At 41.7% G+C, this 20726-nt stretch overlaps 1 protein-coding gene across 1 annotated transcript in view; it reads left to right on the plus strand.

Annotated features, from left to right (window-relative positions):
* The first annotated feature begins 2132 nt into the window (after positions 1 to 2132).
* slc66a3 (solute carrier family 66 member 3) overlaps positions 2133 to 20726 on the plus strand; it is a 33368-nt gene continuing 14774 nt past the window's right edge. The window contains exons 1-3 of the mRNA XM_080192160.1: positions 2133 to 2344; positions 18705 to 18787; positions 19895 to 19964. Of these exons, the coding sequence (XP_080048286.1) occupies positions 2199 to 2344; positions 18705 to 18787; positions 19895 to 19964 (299 nt within the window). The 5' untranslated portion in view covers positions 2133 to 2198. The remainder of the gene's footprint in view (positions 2345 to 18704; positions 18788 to 19894; positions 19965 to 20726) is intronic.

The following is a 20726-nucleotide window of genomic DNA, read 5'->3' on the forward strand; positions in this document are numbered from 1 at the left end:
CACCCTTTTTGGTTTTTTGAAACACCTTTTACTGATGTTTTGTTTGCACTTCAGTCCCATGCTCCTGGTCTACAGGCACCTGGTGCGGAGAGGGGCGGATTGGGATGCCGATCTCCTCATGAACCTGCTCCTGGGCCTGGCTAGACGCGCCATCAATAGATCTAGGCAGTGATGGAGCTGTCCATCCCGACTGTCTGCCCCTCTACCGCGGCTACGTTCGCGGCCAGGTGTCCCTGGAGAGGGAGCATGTGGTGTCCACAGGCACAGTTGACACCTTCCGCACCCACTGGGCACCACAGGGGCTGGGTATATTATAGATCCCGATAATCACCTTTTGATTTAACGTTTTAAGTTTCCTTTGGACTTTGGTTTCTTTTCGGGCCGTCCACCCTCTTCCTTGTTGGGGGGCTGCCTCTTTTAATTTGTCCCGAAGTTAATTTGAGTTTGTTTACTTGTTTGGTGCCTTAAAAGAGCCCCCCCGCCCCCCCCCCCATTACACTTACGAACTCATGCTTTAGATTTTCTTGTCAATTTGATTTGCCCAATCTATATGAAGATTAAAATGTCCCACAATTATTGCAGTAGCTTTCCTACAAGCACCCACTATTTCTTTTATATTCTGCGCTGCAGTGTAATTTCTGTCAGTAGGCCTATAAGAAACCACTTCCATCAGTGGCTTCTTTCTTTCGCTATTTCTTATTCCATGCAAAATGATTCGACTTTTGGTCCTCTGAACCAAGATCATTTCTCATCACTGTACTGATTTCAAACTTTATTAACAAAGTTACTTCCCATCCTTTTCCTTTCGAAATGTCAAATACCCTAAAACATTCAGGCCTCAGCGGCGATCACTTTGCAAACAAAAACAGTGAGATTTCCCCACTTGATTGTCCCTGCTCTCTGCCAGTCATGTAACAGGGTTCCTGGCATGCAATGATACAATGATAGGAACGCTATTTAAATATATCTTAACATAATTAGCAGCCTCCCTGCTGTAACATTCCCCCCCCCGCATTTACTAAAGTTCCCCCTCCCACCTCTGGGTGGCATGATGTCACATCAGCAGGTTTTACAGCAGGTATTTAAAAACAGGAACTGGCGAATAGAAACCACCAGGAGTGTGCAGGTAAGCACCCGCCCCAGGGGAGAAGATCAGACAATACCCTGGCACTGCTTGGGGGAGGAAGTCTGTCTGTGATGGTTCCCTGGGGAAGCTGGATGCAGGAAGAGTTCTGTGCCGGGACAGTGGTGGGGGGGGGTGTATTGCTGGTGAGACACATCCAGGATGGGGACGGCAGAGGTCCTTGTTTCTCTCGGGAGCCTTCCATCTCCTTTTCCAAAGTGTTTAGAAATGCAGCGGGAAAAGCCAACATCACAGCTGGTGCGTGGCACACCCACTTTTCCTGCCTAAGTTGAGACTTTGAGAAAAGAGTTGGAACATTCAGCCCCGTGGCTCTATATTGGCTGTCATGCACTCATCCATATCTGCTTGTGCTGTCGGTTCTTCAACCTTGTTACAATGATTGGCCTGAATGTACGCCTTGACAGGTGTGTGTTCAGACAAAGAGCTCTCTAAATTCTGGGTGCGATCTTACCAATCATTCAGACCACACTCACGCTGCAGCGAGGTCGGAGAATTTGGTGCCCAGCCAAATCTCCATTCATTGCAGCTGGATGGGTCAATCCTGCTGGCGTGAATGGTGGTAACATTTCGGCCTCTCTTTTTTCAAGAGCAATTTTTCCCCACTCTGACCTTACTTGCTGGTGCACTCCAATGTTTGTGCACTTTGGTCCTTCCTGCTTCACATTTACCCACATCAGCATTGCCTTGCCCTTAGTTCCTCTTTAACTTTCCAAATCTGCCCCATTCTCACTATGTTGGCATGTTACACTCAAACTGTAGCTGAGTTGAGACTGCAGTGCATGCACACCTTCCCAAAGCCTGCCAGACACACTGTTCTAATTTTATAATCTCTTTCCCCTGACCTTGTGCAGTTGCTGTACAGCCAGGGAGGCGGATGTAAGGAAAGTGGAGAGGAACCTCCAGCACTCAGCCCGGTCCCGCCTGGTTTCTGCAGCCGGGTACGGCTCGCCGCCCAGCTCAATATTCATTTCTGGGCGTATCCGGAAAAGCCGCTTGTATTTATTTAAATATTTATTCCGGCCTCGGGCTTAGGAAAGCGGCAGCAGGCGGGAAGATGCAGTCAGATTGGGCGCTGCTGCTGGCCAATGTTAGCACTCTGGCTGTGTGCATGGTGCTCAAACTGCCGCAGATTATCACAGTCATCGCCGCAAAAAACGCCCGAGGTCTCAGCGTCCGCAGCCTGCTGCTGGAACTAACCGGGTGAGTGAGTGAGAGGCCGGCCGGGGGCTGACTGCCAGGCAGGGGATGTGATTGACAGGCAGCAGGTGATTGACAGGCACCAGCAAGGGGGTGATTGACAGGCAGCACCAGCTGACTGACAGGCGGCAGTGGACATTAGGGTGACTGTCAGACAGGGGATGTGATTGACAGGCAGCAGGTAATTGACAGGCAGCATTTTTGCAATTGCCAGGCGGTGGATGTGGTTGACATGTGACAGGTAATTGAGAGGCAGCACCAGGTGATTGTCTGTAAAGGGATGCGATGGAAACAGGTCAGGTTACAGAAGTTTGTGACATGCAAACAGGTCCTTCAGCCCAACTTGTCCACGCTGCCCTTTTCTTTTAAACCCCTAAGCTAATCGCAATTGCCTGCATTTGGCCCATATCCCGCCATACCCATCTTACCCATGTAACTATCTAAATGCTTTTTAAAAGACAAAATTGTACCCCACTTTACTACTACCTCTGGCAGCTTGTTCCAAACACTCATTACTCACTGTGTGAAGAAATTGCCCCTCTGGACCCTTTTGTATCTCTCCTCTCTCACCTTAAACCTGTGCCCTCTAGTTTTAGACTCCCCTACGTTTGAGAAAAGATATTGACTATCTAGCTGATCGATGCTCCTCATTATTCTATAGACCTCTAAAAGTTCATCCCTCAGCCTCCTACATTCCAGAGAAAAGTACCAGTCTATCCAGCCTCTGCTTATAACTCAAACCATCAAATCCCAGTAGCATCCTAGTAAATCTTTTCTGTACTCTTTCTAGTTTAATAATATCCTTTCTATAATAGGGTGGCCAGAACAACGTACAGTATTCCAAATGTGGCCTTACCAATGCCTTGTACAACTTCAACAAGACGTCTCATTTCCTGTATTCAGTGTTCTAACCAAAGAAACCAAGTATGCTGAATGTCTTCTTCACCACCCTGTTCACCTGTAACTCCACTTTCAAGGAGCCATGAACATGTATTTCTAGATCTCTTTGTCCTGTAACTCCTCAATACCCTGCCATTAACTGAGTAAGCCCTGTCCTGGTTAATCTACCAAAATACATCACCTAGCCTTTTTCTAAATTAAACGCCATCTGCCATTCGTCAGGCCACTGGCCCAATTGATCAAGATGCCGTTGCAATCCAAGATAACTTTCTTCTCTGTCCACTATGCCACCAATCTTGGTGTCATCTGCAAACTTACTAACCATGCCTCCTATATTTTCATATTCTCAGGTGGCAGGTGAATAACAGGCAGCACGTGATTGACAGGTATCAGCAGTGGGTGATTGATAGGTGGCTGTAGTGACTCCATGGGGAGGAGGTGACATAAGCATCCTTTCCACAATAAATTAACTAGCTTACTACTTAAGAACTGAAATGTATTAAAAAAACATGCATTTTACTCCTGAATTCTAGTGAATATTCAAAAGTAATTAATGCCAGTGATATTACTCCAAACTTAAAAACTAGCTGATTAATTTTACTGAACATCATGTTTTAAATTTAATTCTGAGTCCGATATCTTAAGTCTGGTGACTGTTTTGTTAATGTTTATTTACGCTCTATTCTAAAGCTTCTTTACCAAAATTCTTGGTTAAAAGTTTGCAGGAACATTATTTACCATGACAGTTCCTAGCCATCCCTGTTTAATACCCAGAGGACAGGATTTAAAGCAGACTATCATTTTGCATTTGGTGCATCATTGTAGAATAACCATCCTGATCTTGAATATTTCAGACTTATCCACCCTCCCAAATATAGCTCCCTTTAAACCAATATATGAACACACATATGGATTGGGAGCAGGGGTAGGTCACGTGGCCCTTCCCTTCTTTCTATTTTCTCATTTACAACTATTCATTACTTGTATCTGCTCTCGTGAAGACCAATGCAAAATACCAGTTCAGTTAGTCTGCCATCTTAATATTTTCCATTGTTAGTTCACCAAACACATTTCTATAGGACAAATGCTCACTTTATTAATTCTTCTTTCTAAAATAACTATAGAAACTCTTATATCTGCCTTTTATATTTCAAAGTAGCCTTCTCTCGCATCCTTCCTTATCAACCTTTTAGTCATTCATTGCTGTTTCATAATCTGTCCAATCTTCTAACCTGCCACTCAACTTTGCACAATTAAACGATTTTTCTTTAAGTTTGCTCGCTTTAATTTTTTTTAGTTTACCACAGATGGCATGTCCCCCCCCTTTTGGATTTTTTTTTCTCGTTGGAATGCATCTATTCTATGTATTCTGAAATATCCTTTAAATGTCCATTGCTGCATCTCTACTGACCTATCCCTTAACCTTAATTTACCAGTTCACTTTAGCTAGCTGTGCTTTCACGCTCTCACTCTTGACCTTATTGAAGTTTGAAATACTAGTTTCGGACCCGCTCTTCTTTCCCTCAAACTGAATGTAAAATTCAATCATGTTATGCTCTCTACTACCTTCACTGTGAGGTCATTAATAAATCCTATCTCATTGCACAGTACCAGGTCTGATATGGCCTGCTGTCTGGTTGGTGCCTGAATTTGCTGTTCTAAGAAACTATCCTGAAAACATGCTTTGAATTCCTCATCTAGACTACCTTTACCTGATTTCCCAGCTGATATGTCTTTATACCTCAACATAACCATACAGTTACTGTGAGGGGGCCTCTATACCACTCCCACAAGTGACTTCTTGTCTTTATCATTTCTCATCTCTATCCAAATAGTTTCAACAATCTGGTTTCCTGAACTTAGGTTATTCCTCTCTAATGTGCCAGTACCATCATTAATTAACAGAGTCAACATCTTTTCCTAGAATTCAGTCCATCGCAAGTATTCCCTTCAATATTCAGGTCCGAATCTCATGTCATTGACAGCCATGTCTCTTACTAGCTGTATGAGCCCAGTTATTTCTGACTTATTTCTTTATTTGTGCTCCCCCATTTGAATGGCTTCCTGTACTGAAGTGCGATGGTCAATTCACCCTGCAGCCCCCACTCCTATCACAACATGCTGAGAGAAACTCAAACCTACTGTCAGTTGAACAGCTGAGGCTCCTGTACTCTTGCCCTCTTGTTCCCCTTACTTGTGCCACTCACAGCCATACTCTCCTGTCCCTGACCATTGACCAAATCAGAAACCCGTATCCTAAAGGGTGTGTCTACCTCCTGCTACAAAGCATCCAGGTGGTTTTTCCTCTCTGTGATGTTTCACATTGTCTGCAGCTCAACCTCCATCTCAATGACTCTGGGCCGAAACTCCTCAAGCCACAAACACTTACTGTAGACTTGTTTGCTCTGGATCACACTGGTTTACAGGAACTCCCACATACTGCAACCTTAACATATCACTTGACCTACCATCCTTAATGCATTAAAAAAAACTTAAATATATTATTCACTGGTTATTTCCCTTTTTTGTACATTTTATTAAACTTATCATCTGTTCCTGTAATATGTTAAACCATAGGAATGGAATAAATCTTAACCACTTAGCAGATCCTTACCAAAAAGCTAGCTTCTTTCCCTGTAGTAGGGTAGGAACCAGTTGGTCAAGATGAAAAATTAGAAAAAGAGAAAGGAAATGAACACTTACTCCCCCACTCACCAAATTCCAAAGTATGCACTCATAGAGTCGTAGAGGTTTACAGCATGGAAACAGGCCCTTTGGCCCAACTTGTCCGTGCCGCCCAGTTTTTAACCACTAAGCTAGTCCCACATCCCTCTATACCAATCTTACCCATGTAACTGTCTAAATGCTTTTTAAAAGACAAAATTGTACCCACCTCTACTACTACCTCTGGCAGCTTGTTCCAGACACTCAACACCCTCTGTGTGAAAAAATTTGCCCCACTGAACCCTTTTGTATCTCTCCCCTCTCACTTTAAACCTATGCCCTCTAGACTCCCCTACCTTTGGGAAAAGATATTGACTATCTGCCTCTGTTCTCCGTTCCAAATCTGCACACATTTGCCTGAATATTCTTTGTTACTTTGCATTTATACTTTTAAATTGCCTGGTTCCTAATTAAAGCTACAATTGTGCCAATTCTTAATTTAATACAAGTTACAAATGAACTCAGTGCTCCTGCCTCCATCAGTTGTAACGTAATGTTTAAGAAGGACAGCAAGAATAATCCAGTTAATTACAGGACAGTGAGTCCTACATCAGTGGTACAGAGATTATTAGAGAGGATTCTTCGAGACAGTCTTTACTCCCGCTTGGAAATAAGTGGACGTATTAGTGAGAGACAACATGATTTTGTGGAGGAGATGTCACGTCTCACTAACTTGATTGAGTTTTTCGAGGAAGTGACAGATGATTGATGAGGGTAGGGCAGTGGATGCTGTCTACATGGACTTCAGTAAGGCCTTTGACAAGGCCCTTCATGACAGACTGGTGCAGAAGGTGAAGTCGCTCAGGATCAGAGGTGAGCTGGCAAGGTAGATATAAAACTGGCTCAGTCAAAGAGGACAGAGGGTAGTAATGGAAGGGTGCATTTCTGAATGGAGCACTGTGACAAGTGGCATTCCTCAGGGATCAGTGCTGGGACCTTTGCTGTTTGTAATATATATAAATGATTTGGAGGAAAATGTAACTGGTTTGATCAGTAAGTTTGCAGACAACACAAAGGTTGGTGGATTTGCAGATAGCAATGAGGACTATCAGAGGATACATCAGGATATAGATCGGTTGGAAGCTTGGGCAGAGAGATGGCACATGGAGTTTAATCCAGACAAATGTGAAGTAATGCATTTTAGAAGATCTACTACAGATAGGAAATATATAGTAAATGGCAAAACCCTTAAGAGTATTGATAGGCAGAGGGATCTGTGTGTACAGGTACACAGATCACTGAAAATGGCAAAACAGGTGGAGAAGATAGTCAAGAAGGCATATGACATGCTTGCCTTCATAGGCTGGGACATTGAGTTTAACAATTGGCAAGTCAGGGTGTAGTTTTATAGAACCTTAGATGGCCGCACTTGGAATGTAGTGTTCAGTTCTGGTCGCCACACTATCAGAAAGATGTGGAGGCTTTGAAGAGGGTACAGAAAAGATTTACCTGGAAGTTGCCTGATATGGAGGGCATTAGCTATGAAGAGAGGTTGGAGAAACTTGGTTTGTTCTGACTGGAACGACAGAGGTTGAGGGATGAGCTGATAGAAGTCTACAAGATTGAGGGGCATGGACATAGTGAATAGTCAAAAGCTTTTTCCCAGGATGGAAGAGTCAATTACTAGGAGGCACAGGTTTAAGGTGCGAGGCGCAAGGTTTTAAGAAGATGTACAAGACAAGTTTTTCACAGAGGGTGGTGAGTGCCTGGAACTCACTGCCGGAGGAGGTAGTGGAGGCAGATACAATAGTGGTCAAATACATGAATAGGATGGGAATAGAGAGATATGATCCCCGGAAGGGTAGGGAGTTTTATTTCAGTCGGGCAGCATAGTTGGTGCAGGCTTGGAGGGCTGTAGGGCCTGTTCCTGTGCTGTAATTTTCTTTGTTCTTTGTTCTCTTTGTTCTTTAAGTGTTGATTGAGGCTTTGTGTCTATTCTTTTATTCTACTCAAAAAGCAGAATTGATGTAAAAATGGCATTTTCATCACAAGAGGAAAGGTCAACATGTTTTCATTATTTCCAGCTTTAGAAAGATTTTTAAAAATAGTATTTAAAAGCACATTGTGCTTTTGTTACAGAAAGTTTGAGAAGCTGTTAAAGTTTTTTTTAATGTTTATTTATTAGTGTCACCAGGGGGCTTACATTAACACTATAATGAAGTTACTGTGGAACTCTTCTAGTTGCCACACTCTTGCACCTGTTCGGGTACACTGAGGGAGAATTTAGTATGGCCAATGCATCTAACCTGCATGTCTTTCGGACTGAGAGGAAGCACCCAGAGAAAATCCACACTGACACAGGGAGAATGTGCAAACTCCACACAGACAGCGACCCAAGCCAGGAATTGAACCCAGGTCCCTTGCTCTGTGAGGCAGCAGTGCTAACCACTGTACCACTCTGCTGCCCATTGTAAAGCCGCAGTATGTTTAATCTTTGAAATTATGCCTTTTTGTAATGAGCTTAGCCCATTTTCATCACTTTGGAACATACTGTACTCTGGTCCAGTGAAATTGAATTTACAGATTTGAAAGTGAGCTTCCCACATGCTGTTCTGGTAATGGGGTCAAGCTGAGGCTCAGATCTCAGAATAACAGTAGAAATATGAGACTCTGCTCTTAAATCAAAGTTATTTAAAACTTGAATTATTTGGAATTTTAGTGCAAAAATGACATTGCGATATCTAGAATAGATTGTTTCGTGTTGTAAAAAAAATGTGAAAGTAATAGTGATTGGCAAAATGAAATTTATGATTCTGCTATTAACAGAACCATTTATGATATACTGCTCCCCCTATAAAACTGTAACTTGAAATATCTACTTCTGAAAATCAGAGGTATTCAAAAATCTGAATCCCCATTTACTGTACATAAGACTTATCTGTCTAGCTTATCAAAAGTCCCAGAGGATCCAAATTGGAATGATGTGGATACATTGAAATAGACGCAACTTAGACCGGATCCTAAAATATCTTATCTCGCTTTAATTAGCAGCATTATTACAGATTTAACATAAGTTGCACAGTGTTGGACAAAATGAGTTGTTTTTTTAGTTGGGAATTGCGCTGCAAGTAACTCACTTCCTGCCTCCCCAGTGCCTGTCCACCATCCACGAGGCACAAGTCAGATGATGGCATACTCTCCACTTGTCTGGATGAGTGCAGCTCAAGAAACTTGATTGGCATTCCAGGCCAGCACCTTAAACACTCACTGCTTTTACCACTGACACACTGTACTGAATGCACTCGCCAAGGCTCCTCCAGCAGCACCCACACTTGTAATCTCTAGCATCTAGACAAACAAGAGCAGCAGGCACATGGGAATACCACCGCCTGAACATTCCCCTCCATGTCACTCACCATCCTGACTTGGAACTATATTGCTATTCCTTCACTATCACTAGGTCAAAATTGTGGACCTCCCTCCCTGACAGCGCTGTGGATGTACTTGCATCAGATGGTTTGCAGAAATTCAAGAAGCTCACCACCATCTCAAGGGATCAGCAACAAGTTCTGGCATTGCCAGCAGGCTCACATCCTGTGAAAGATTTCTAAAAGTAACAGCACGCCTAAATGTTGATCAGTTTATTTTGGGGTTGCCTTATTTTCTCGGCTTGTGGGACAAATTTGTCGTTGCATAGAGTTAAATAAAAATTCTATCGTTAAACTGCCATTGCAAGCCCAAAGTCAGGGATGGATATAACCTCAGGCCCTGAGTGTTGAAAGGTTTTGAAATTTTAGGACAATGACTTGATTGCATGAATAGAATACTAAATTAGATCAAATGGCTGGTTCTTTTCTACCTGGTGAGAAAGATTTTCTAAAAAATTATACCTGATTAATCTTTTGCATTTTCCTCACAGTTCTTGCTCTGAATCAATCAGGAGAATGTGTTTTGTCATTAAGAGAAGGAAAATGATCCATTTATCTCCAGGTGGATACGCCTATAACAGCAGAAAACCCAATATGACAAACCCAATATGTCCAAGTGAAAGCCAAGTTATTCACTCACTGGCTCCCTGTTGGATAGCACAGTGGTTAGCACCGTTGCCAAGGACACGGGTTCGATTTCTGGCTTGGGTCACTGGCTGTGTAGAGTTTGCATGGGTTTCCTCTGAGTGCTCCCGTTTCCTCCTACAACCTGAAAGGTATGCTGGTTAGGTCCATTGGCCAGGCTACATTCTTCCTCAGTGTATCCGAACAGGCACCGGAGTGTGGCGACTAGGGGATTTTCACTGTAACTTCATTGCAGTGTTAATGTAAGCCTTACTTGTGACACTATTAAATAAACTTATTTTGATTTTTTTTGTTAAAAATAATAATGGTAGCACAGGCAATCATTGGTGCAATTTTTGCATATGTGGGAACATTTACAAAGATGAATTTGATTTAAAAGTGATGGACAGTGCAAACATGTCAAACAGAGTGGTCTGAGAACTGTGGTCTCTCTGGTAATGAGTGTTTCATAATCAGACTTGCTTGTTGTGTGGTTATAGTGTTCTATACAGAACTGGGTTAAATTTTAAATAATGAAGTAATCACAGTAAGCCTCTGTATGACATACAGGATTGGAGAGTATTGATGCAGAACATTTCCTCACTATTAAGTAGAGTCCATGGCAGGTTCTTCGGTGAAAGAAGGGGAACATTCATGGGCTCAGTGAATTTCCTCATTCCTCGCAATCTTACGTTCTTCAGTTTAATCTGATATTAATCATGCTAATTTAAAAATGTGCTTATGAACCTGGAAGTTTCTTTATAGAAAGATGGTTGGCAGATCACAAGGGAAAAGGTGCTGGATAAATTTAGAAAAGCTCAGGGTAGAAACAGCAGCCGCAGATGATGCTGCTGGTTGTGTAAGTGGTTTGTAGGGTTCATGTCTCACTCCAGAAACATGAGCACAAAAATCTAGGCTGATACTCCAGTGCAGAACTGAGGTAGTGCCACATTGCCAGATATGCTGTCTTTCAAAGGAAACAGCAAATTGCCCACCATATCAGATGGATATAAGAGATCCCATGACATTGTTTTGAAGAAGATTACAAGAGTTATTCCAGGGTCCTGGCTAATATTTATATTTAGCTATACAAATGAATTTTTTGTGGGTTATGGGGTAGTCTGGTAAAGAATTTCAATACCATATCGAGATCTCGGGTGGTGCCAGAGAATGAGGGAAAAGCATAGGAGTCTTCTTATCCAAATCTGGGAATCATAGATCTGTGAGTCTATCCTCTGTGATGGGGAAGTTAATGGCAAATATCATGAGCTATGTAAAAGGAGCATTAGGGATGCACTATAGAAATCGGTGGTTATCAATGCTCACCTGATCCAGTTTTGTTGACAAGATGCCTGGCATGGTTGGTCGAATAGGCCAGCAAATATCGCCTACTTAGATCCCCAAAAACCTTTTGATAGGATGATGTAATTCAGAATATGTTCAAAATAAGGTTTTGTAATGTGTGTGGAAGTGAGGTGGGAGGCTGGAACCAAAATGGAAAGACAGCTTGGCTCAGGGGGCATAGACTACTGGTGATACACACCTCTCTGTAGCACACCCCAAGAGACCTGGAATGTAAACATTGGTAAATGGAGTCAAGTACCTATAAGCCTTCGGCTTTTTCTCATCCCCAATACATCTATTTTCTCAGTAAAAATTACTATGTCCGTATCACTTAGGTCTGCAATTTAACTTCTGCTAACATATCCTTGACAAAGTGTATGTGTCAACATTTTCCCATTACAACTTTCTATACTTGGGGTGAAGATTCAATAGTGAGTGAGTCGATGAGTCATAATTGTTGGGTAGAGAGAGAGGGACAGAGAATGGGGATGAGATTTGAGAGAGAAAGAGAGCCAGTGGTTTGAGAGAGAAACAGCAAGCAGTTGAGAGAGAGAGACAGAGAGAGTCACAGCATCAAACCAAAAGTAAGCACAGAAATCTCCTGCTGATTACTGCATATGGCACCGTCTCAGCTGATGAATCAGTACCCCTTCATGTCGAGCACTATTTGGGAGAAGCGCTGAGGGTTGCAACAGCACAGAAATATTCCAGGTGGCCAGTAACATTCACAACACAGAGTGCCAGGCAATGACCATCTCCAACATAAGAGAGTCTAACCATCTCTCCTTGACATTCAATGGTATTACCATTTTTCAATTTCCACCATCAATATCCTGGGGTCATCATTGACCAGAATCTGAACCAGACAAGCCATGTAAACACTGTAGCTATAAGAGCAGGTCAGAGGCTGGGAAATTTGTAGCAAAAATAACCAACCTCCTGATTCCCCAAGGCAAAGCACAAGTCGGGAGTTTGACGCAATACTGCGCACCTGTATAGGTGAATGAAACTCCAACAACATTCAAGAAGCTTGATGTCATCCTGGAGTATATTAATACCTCTCCATCACCTTAAACATTCATTCCCTCCACTACCAGCGCACAGTGGGACATTCTGTGTCATCTGCAAGATTCATTGCAGCAATTCACTGAAGGCTCCTCCTCCACCAGTACCTTTCAAACTGAGAAGGACGAGGGCAGTAGGCACATGGAACACCACCACCTTCAGATTTCCCTCCAAGTCACACGTCATCCTGACTTGGAAGTACATCACTAATACTTCACTGTTGCTTATTCAGAAGTCTCAACCTCCCTGCATAAATACATTGTGGAAGCAATTTCACCACCATCTTCTCAAGGGAAGTTAGAAATTGGCAATAGTGGCCTGGCCACTGACACCCTCATCCCATGAATGAATGGGGGAAAAATGAACAACACCAACTTCTCCATTCTGTTCAAGTTTACCCCTTATCCTCTGAACCATTTAGTAATCATTTTCTTTACTGTGTCCAAAGCTTTCCTGTCCTTCCTAAAGTGTAACAGATATTCTGTATTGAACACAATTCCAACTGGGACCAAACTAGAATTGGTTTGGCGTAACTTCCTGATTTTTGTAGATTATGCCTATATTTGTCTATCTCAGCATCCCATTTACCTTATTAACTGCCCTGCTAACTTGTCTGAAGGTGGCAACCTTCAGAAACATGGGCACAAAGACCTTGAGTTTCTCTGACCTTCTACTCCCTCTAACGTTATACAATTTCTTCTCCCTAAAATGCATCACTTCACACTGTGTTAAGTTTCATTTGTCACAGATTTACCCATTTTGCCTGCCGGTTTATGTCCTCTTGAAATTTATCTTCTCCGCTGTTTGCTATAATCGCAAATTTTGTGTTATCTGCAATTTCAAAGTTGCACCATGCAGTTAAAACTTTCCACTGAATTGGTAGGGACTTCAAATTGGTTTCCTGTGTGATACAAAGAATTAGATAGACTATATGCAACCTAAAATTCAAGGCAATCCTTCTTTAAAAAATAAACTTATTGTTGCAATATTTACTGCACTAACCACACATTGTGGTTGGCGCAGTGAATATTAGTTTTTGAACAGAATTGTGACAAGACATACGTAGAGGAATTTTCCAAATGAATTAATTTTCTGATAGTTGCACTGAAATTTGAGAATTTCCTGAAATAATTGTGGTGGTTGTGGCTGGTGCACATGTAAGTTGATAGAAATGTGACACTAAGAAATTTAAACTATAATAGCTTTTTTATTGTCACAAATAGACTTATATTAACACGCAGTGAAGTTACTGTGAAAATCCCCTAGCTTCAGCACCTGCTCAGGCACCATGAGGGAGAATTTAGCATGGCCAACTCCCCTAACCAGCACGTCTTTTGGACTGTGGGAGGAAACCAGAGTACCTGGAGGAAACCCACGAAGACACAGGGAGAACATGCAGACTCTACACCGTCACCTGAGACTGGAATTGAACCCTGGACTTTGGCAGCAGTGCTAACCACTGTGCCACCGTGCCACCCAATGGGGAGCCAGTGAGTGAATAACTTGGCTTCCACTTGGATAATGAGCTTTGTCAGATTGGACTTTCTGCTGTTAGAGGTGTATCCATCTGCAGATAAATGGATCATTTTCCTTCTCTTAGTAACAAAAAGCATTCTCCTGGTTGATTCGGAGAAAGTACTGAGAGGGAGTTTTAATTGTCCTGTCTTTATGAGCATTCATTGAGTGAGGTAGGGCTGAGAACAGACAAAATAATAATTGGGTTACCCCAAAATAAATAATGAAATTTGCTATTAAAGTTAAAACTTTGACATAAAACATTACTAGAATAACTGAGCAACTTGGGGTTTGATTGCTGTCACGTTGATGAGCATGTGCCTGTCCAATATGGGAAATGTAACAGCTAATAAAATTAAATTGAAATAATATAATGTGCCTTAACATAAAACTGCAGTCTGGGCAGCCAAAGAACTGAAGTGAATGGCGTGACATTTTGAGGGAACCAATTTTAGCTAGGTCCTGCATAGGTTTCCCAATGTGTTGGCAATGATTCAGATAAAGTATAAGGATACAACTTCAGGACAAGTGGGAAATGAAAGCCAGATACACATTTAGTGCTGCACTTGTGCATGTAATATTGAGATGCTTCAGGCTTCTATTTCTACAAGCTCACTAGTAATTTAGAAGGTGTACAATGGCATCATCTACCCAGGAGGAATTTTGGCTTCATACCTGTTTTAGGTCAGATGCATTATGTGAATGGACAACAATTCCTCTGCTGGTGCTGAAATGCTAGCATTGATAATCAGGAACTAAAAAGGGCAGATATTATTGCACAGAACTCTAACCCCTCACGATAAAGACAGGGAATATTTAAATTCTACAAATGTTAATTGTACTGTATTTTAATTTATGCCTTCTTCTCAGAGAAGAAAATTTTTCATACATTTTATACTGATTAGAATTCCCCAAGACGAAAATGCATAACATTATTCGGTATATTTTATGAAATTTTGGAAATATCTGCAAAACAGGTGGGAACTAGGAAACCTGTTTTGCCCTGTACCTGTCTAACTTTTGTAGTGTGTGAATCTCCAGCCTTTTAAGATCATGAGAACAAACTTTTCATAGACTGTGTTATATGGAGTGAGCCATCATGAAACCTTTCTTTGTGACAGAATTGCACTGTTTACAGAGTGTGACCATTAATGTTGGGGTTTAAAATTCTTCAAAGTTATTTTGCAGGCGAGTTAAGATATTTTTAGAGGATGAACGTCACACTTGATTTTCTTTCTGCCTGAGAATGTTTTGCTTACCTATGTCAGCTTCACAACGATTTCATCTGATATTTCAGTCTGGAATACACTTAGCTTTAATGCAGCAATACAGTAAAACCTGCTTGCCAGTCTCCTCTCTCCCCGTTAGGATCCAGTTTATTTAGTTATTAATTTTTGGAGCCGTCTATTTAATTTTGATTTATTACTAGGGTGCTTAGTTTACAAATTAATTTGCTTAAATACCAATCTAGCTCTGATTTAATATATAGTCCATTCAGACAACCAGAAGTTGTTTTCTCTAGTGATCTGCTCTGTAATTTATTTTGGGGTAACTTGCATTGTGACAGCGATTAATTGAGACGGTTCGACATTTCACCCATTTTGACACTTTACCCATTCCTTTACCTTAATCCTTCATTTCTTAGATGGTCTTGTCAATTTAACACTGACTCTACAGTTAATAGGCTGATGAGTCTACTTATTGGTTGGTCAGAAGTCACTTATCTGCAGTCAGTAAATTATCAGATAAAGACAATTGGTTATTTCATTTAGTTATCAGATTTAAATCCATTAGTTTGACCCAAACAATATTTTATGTAAGTTCAGCAAGTGGTTATCAACGATTTTACTTATTACTTGTTGAGACTTGTTCACTAGTTGCGTATTAAGGTTGATATCTGCTATTTACTAGTCAACCTTAAGCAATTTAGCCAGTTCTTTTCTTAATGTGTATAGCATTAAATAATGTTAAGGCCTTGAGGTAAGGTATTTAAATTAAGGGCATTAGTTTAAGTAGGGCTGGAATTATCAGTGTAAGGAGATCATGCAGAAACCTTTGCCAAAGTGGTGATCAAGTCCCTAATGAACAGCCTGGTCTCGATCAAGGGTAACAACACAAAGATTACAGAGTTGGAGGGGTAATGTTTTATGTTAGTGCAGAATAAACTGCACTGTTGCTGAAAGATTTAGTGACATGTGTCAATGCATCTACTGTGCACGCAGTTGTAACTGGTTAACTAGGTGCTTGGCATTGAAATTCTCTAATTGGTTATTATTCCTTTGTAGTGAATAATGGTGACAAAGTAAATTATGCCATTATGTACTGCTGAATTCATTTATTAAAGCGGATACAGGAAACTTTTGAAACTGGTGTGAATTGATGTATATCAATATTGCTGTATGTATACTATTTGTGGGACAAATACTGCTGAGGTAGTCATCATGAAGACTCAGATCAGAATTGAAAAAAAGCCAACAAAATAGTTAGGGTCCAGGATCAAAACTGAGTAATCTGATGCATTTTAACAATTAATTTTGTGCATCAGAGGTGAGAATTTTTTGTAACTGGTTCGTATTTATTAACAACAACAACTTTAAGGAAGTAAAACCTCCCAAGATGCTTCACAGGAGTGGGCAAAGAGGTTGAGTTTTAAGGAGCATCTTAAAGGAGGAAAGACATTTTGAGAGATGGAAAAGTTTTGAGAGGGGATTCTAGAACTCAAGGTCTTGGCAGCTGAAGGCACACTCACCAATTACTGAGCAATTAAGATTGCTTGTGCACACAAGTCCAGAATGGGAGGAACGCTGTGATCTCAGGGGAAAATGGGATATTGGTACATAGAGCATTGGCTTACCGTAGAACATGGGGTATAAGTCAACCTTTGAAGCTTCCAAAAACAGTGGTTGACTTATACATCATGACATACCGTGAACTGTCTAACTGCATAATGTGCGAGTTTCCCAATCCCTATCTGTCCTTGTGCGTTGGTGGAGGAGGGAGTGAATATTTGTGGGTGGAGGAGGGGCTAATCAACTAGTTGCTTTCTCCAGAATTGTGTTAAACTCTTGAGCGTTGGAGCTGCACTCAATAAGGCAAGTGGTTGTACTCTATCACATTCTGGGCTTGGTGCTCTTTAGATGATGACAGGCTTTAGGGTGTCAGGAGGTGAGTTACCATTGCAGAATTCCTAGCCTCTGATCTGCCCTTGCAGGCACAGTATTTATATGGCTGGTCCAGTTTAGTTTCTGGTCAATGGTAACCCCAGGATGTTGACAGTAGGGGATTCATAGAAACCCTACAGAATAGAAAGAAGCCATTCAGCCCATCGAGTCTGCACTGACCAAAATCCCACCCAAGCCCTACTCCCATATCCCTACATGTTTACCCACTAATCCCTCTAACCTGTGCATCGCAAAGACACTAAGGGGCAATTTTTAGCATGGCCAATCAATCTAACCCGCACATCTTTGGACTCTGGGAGGAAACCGGAGCACCCAGAGGGAACCCACGCAGACACGAGGAGAATGTGCAGATTCCACACAGACAATGACCCGAGCATCGAACCCAGGTTCCTGGAGCTGTGAAGCAGCACTGCTACCCACTGTGCCATCGTGCCACTCCTAAGTGAAGACAATGCCATTGAATGTCCATGGAGATGATTAAATTCCCTTTTGTTGGAGTTGGTCTTTGTGTGGCACTTGTGTGGTGTGAGTATTACTTACCACTTGACAGCCCAATCTTGAATGTTGTCCAGGCCTTGCTGCACATGGACACTGACTGCTTCAGTATCTTGAGGAGCAAATGGTGCTGAGCATTGTGCAGTCATTAGTGAACATTCCCACTTCTGACCTTATGATTGGAAGGAAGGTCATTGATGAATCAACTGAAAATAGTTGGGTCTAGGACACACTACCCTGAGGAATTTTTGCAGTGAGGTCTGGGACTGACTTGCAACCACCACAACCATCTTCATTTGTGATAGTTATGATTCCAACCAGAGGAGAGTCTTTCCCCGATTCCCATTTGGCTCCAGTTTTGCTAGGGCTTCTTGATGCCACACTCCGTCAAATGCTGCCTTAAGGGCAGTCACTCTCACCTCACCACAAGTCCTTTGTCCATGTTTGGACTAAGGGTTAAAGAGATCAGGAGCTTATTGGCCCTGGCAAAACCCAAACTGAACATCAGTGAGCAAGTTATCACTGAGTAAATGCTGCTCAATGACCCCTTCCATCAATTTGCTGATGGTCGAGGGTAGACTGATGAGCAGTAATTGGTCGGGTTGGATTTGCCTTGTATTTTTTGAATAGGTCAGACCTGAGCAATTTTCTACACTACAGGGTGGATGCAGTATTGTAGTTGTACAGGAACAGCCTGCGTTGGGACGTGGCTCTGGAATATAGTTGTCTTCAGCTCAGTTGATCGGGCTTGTAGCCTTTGTAATGACTGCAACCATTTTTTGATATCATGTGGTGTGAATTGATTTGTGAAAAAATAAACTTAACACTTGTAGTACATTTGAAATTAATGTTGCATGCTTTACTGAATCAATTAATTGTACAAAGAACCTCAATCAAAGCATTTTACAACCCCTCATAATCATCAGCTTTGGCTTCTGAAGCAAAGAGTTCGTCAAATTCATTCAAAGTCACTCTGGCGATGGTACTGTAGTAAGGATCCTCCTTTGGGTCAGATGTGTGTGCTGCTAGCTGTGGTTAACCTATTCACGTAACTTGAATGTTCCAGTCTCTATATGGAAACAATTTCAGATTTTCAAACTGGTTTCAGCAGTACAAATTTCAGACAAATGATTTCATCTATTTTAGGTTTTTGGTCTTCCTGACATACCAGACTTACTATGAATACCCACTGATAACGTACCTGGAGTATCCAGTCCTAATTGTACAAGGTAACTCATTATTTAGCATGCTACTAGAACAATGGCTGGGCGTGGGGAGAGGGAAAGCTACCTTACTGTTGTCTTTGTGTCAAAGTTAAACAGAACATTCACAGTGCATTAAGATGTAAGGAAGGATAACTCCAGCTGAAAAGCTCATGCCCTCAGTCATCCAGTGGGCTAAATGGCAGCCTTGCCTACTCTAATATCTATAATTAGCATACAAAAATTGTACTAAATAGTGAAACTGCAAGCTATAAATTGACAAATTTGGCTCCTGGCCTAATCAGAGTTAAAAACGCGGAATTTGGGCAGTTTGATTAGCTTTAATCAAATGGGCTAGAGAAATAAAAGCAAATCCCCCAACTTCCTTCAATTGACCATTAACTGGTGATCTCTGCTGGAAAGTATACATGTAAGTCGCTGCAGGCTTTGGCATAGTTCTGACTCGTTCAATCGGTGGGTCTCTCAATGCCTGCCGGCACCTGGGCAGCCTGTAAAAGGAGCTAGCAGTTTGGGAGTAGAGAAGAAATAGGCAAATGTGGTACATAAACTCTTACAATTTTCAAGTTTTGATCCAAAATGTACACAACCGGAGAAATCTGGTACAACTGAGTTCATACTTTAACCCTTTGTGATAGCAAGTTACCAAGGTTTATCAACCTGCAACCTGACAAAAACTGCAACAGATGACTTTTATCTGGTGTACATGAAGTAAAGAATGTTCACGCTTGAAATCTGACATAAGAGAAAATGCCTCAAGGCCCGTCAGCAATCTCCAAGAGAAAACACATGTTTAATGTTACTCAAGAAGTGGCTAGATACAGCACTTGGGGTAAATGGGATCAAAGGTTATGGGGAGAAAGCAGGAGTAGGCTATTGAGTTGAATGATCAGCCATGATCGTAATGGATGGCAGAGCAGGTTTGAAGAGTCAAATGGCCTCCTCCAGCTCCTACCTTCTATGTTTCAGGTGGGGTGCTTTGATCAGAAATGAGATTATTTTCTTTAATTGGTTTGTTTCATGGAAATTAAAAGTTGAATTAAGATTAACCTACATGAATTGTGTATCTTATGTTTGTAGCATATATCACTTACAGCACTATTCTTTGTTTTGCAGATGCTATTCTCTTGATGTGTGTTCTCTTTTATAATGGAAACATTGGGACAGCTTTACCATACACAGTACTGTATCCTTGCAGTTTAATTCTGAATAAGGAATCCATTTGCAGTTCTTTTATTTCAGTGTAGTATTGCTCTGTTCCATCTGAAATTTGGTGCTATGGTAAGGTGAGACTTGTCTGTAATTGATCATATATCTAATTCTGACCTCAAACAATTCTGCAGTGAGCAGAGGCCTATAAAAAATCAAAGTAAATATCTCCCTTGACTACTCTTCTTCTTGTAGGTAGGTTTGCTCGTGCTGTTGGGAGGAGTTTAAACAAGTTTAGCAGGGTGAGGGGACACATAGCATTAGTTAAAATAGAGACACATCATACTATCATGAAGCAAGCAAGATAGTGAGTTCAGCTATGGCTAATTGTAAAGTGACGGTAGCACAGTGGTTAGCGCTGCTGTTTCACAGCTCCAGACTGAACACCTTTCAAAGCAGAGACTGGTGGCCTTAGACCCATTGATAGGTTTAAGTGATACACAGTGCAGCAAAATGATGTGATCAGAATAGCCATCATCCCAAAGGATGTCACTGATGCGTCCTGTTTCAGCATCAATCTTCCTTGGTGAGCAAATGGCCTGAGTCCTATTTACAAGGTTGCCAATAAGGCCAATCCTATAGCGTACAGGTTCAATTGCAGCCTCAAGTGACTGTGTAGATTCTGTATGTTCTCGCCATGTCTGCATAGGCTTCCTCTGGGTGCTCTGGTTTCTTCCCACAGTCCAAAGATGTGTAGGATAGGTGGATTGGCCATGCTAAATTGCCCCTTAGTGTCAGG

This window comes from Carcharhinus amblyrhynchos, chromosome 7, assembly GCF_965287045.1.
Source record: "Carcharhinus amblyrhynchos chromosome 7, sCarAmb.v2.hapA, whole genome shotgun sequence".
Lineage (NCBI taxonomy): Eukaryota > Metazoa > Chordata > Chondrichthyes > Carcharhiniformes > Carcharhinidae > Carcharhinus > Carcharhinus amblyrhynchos.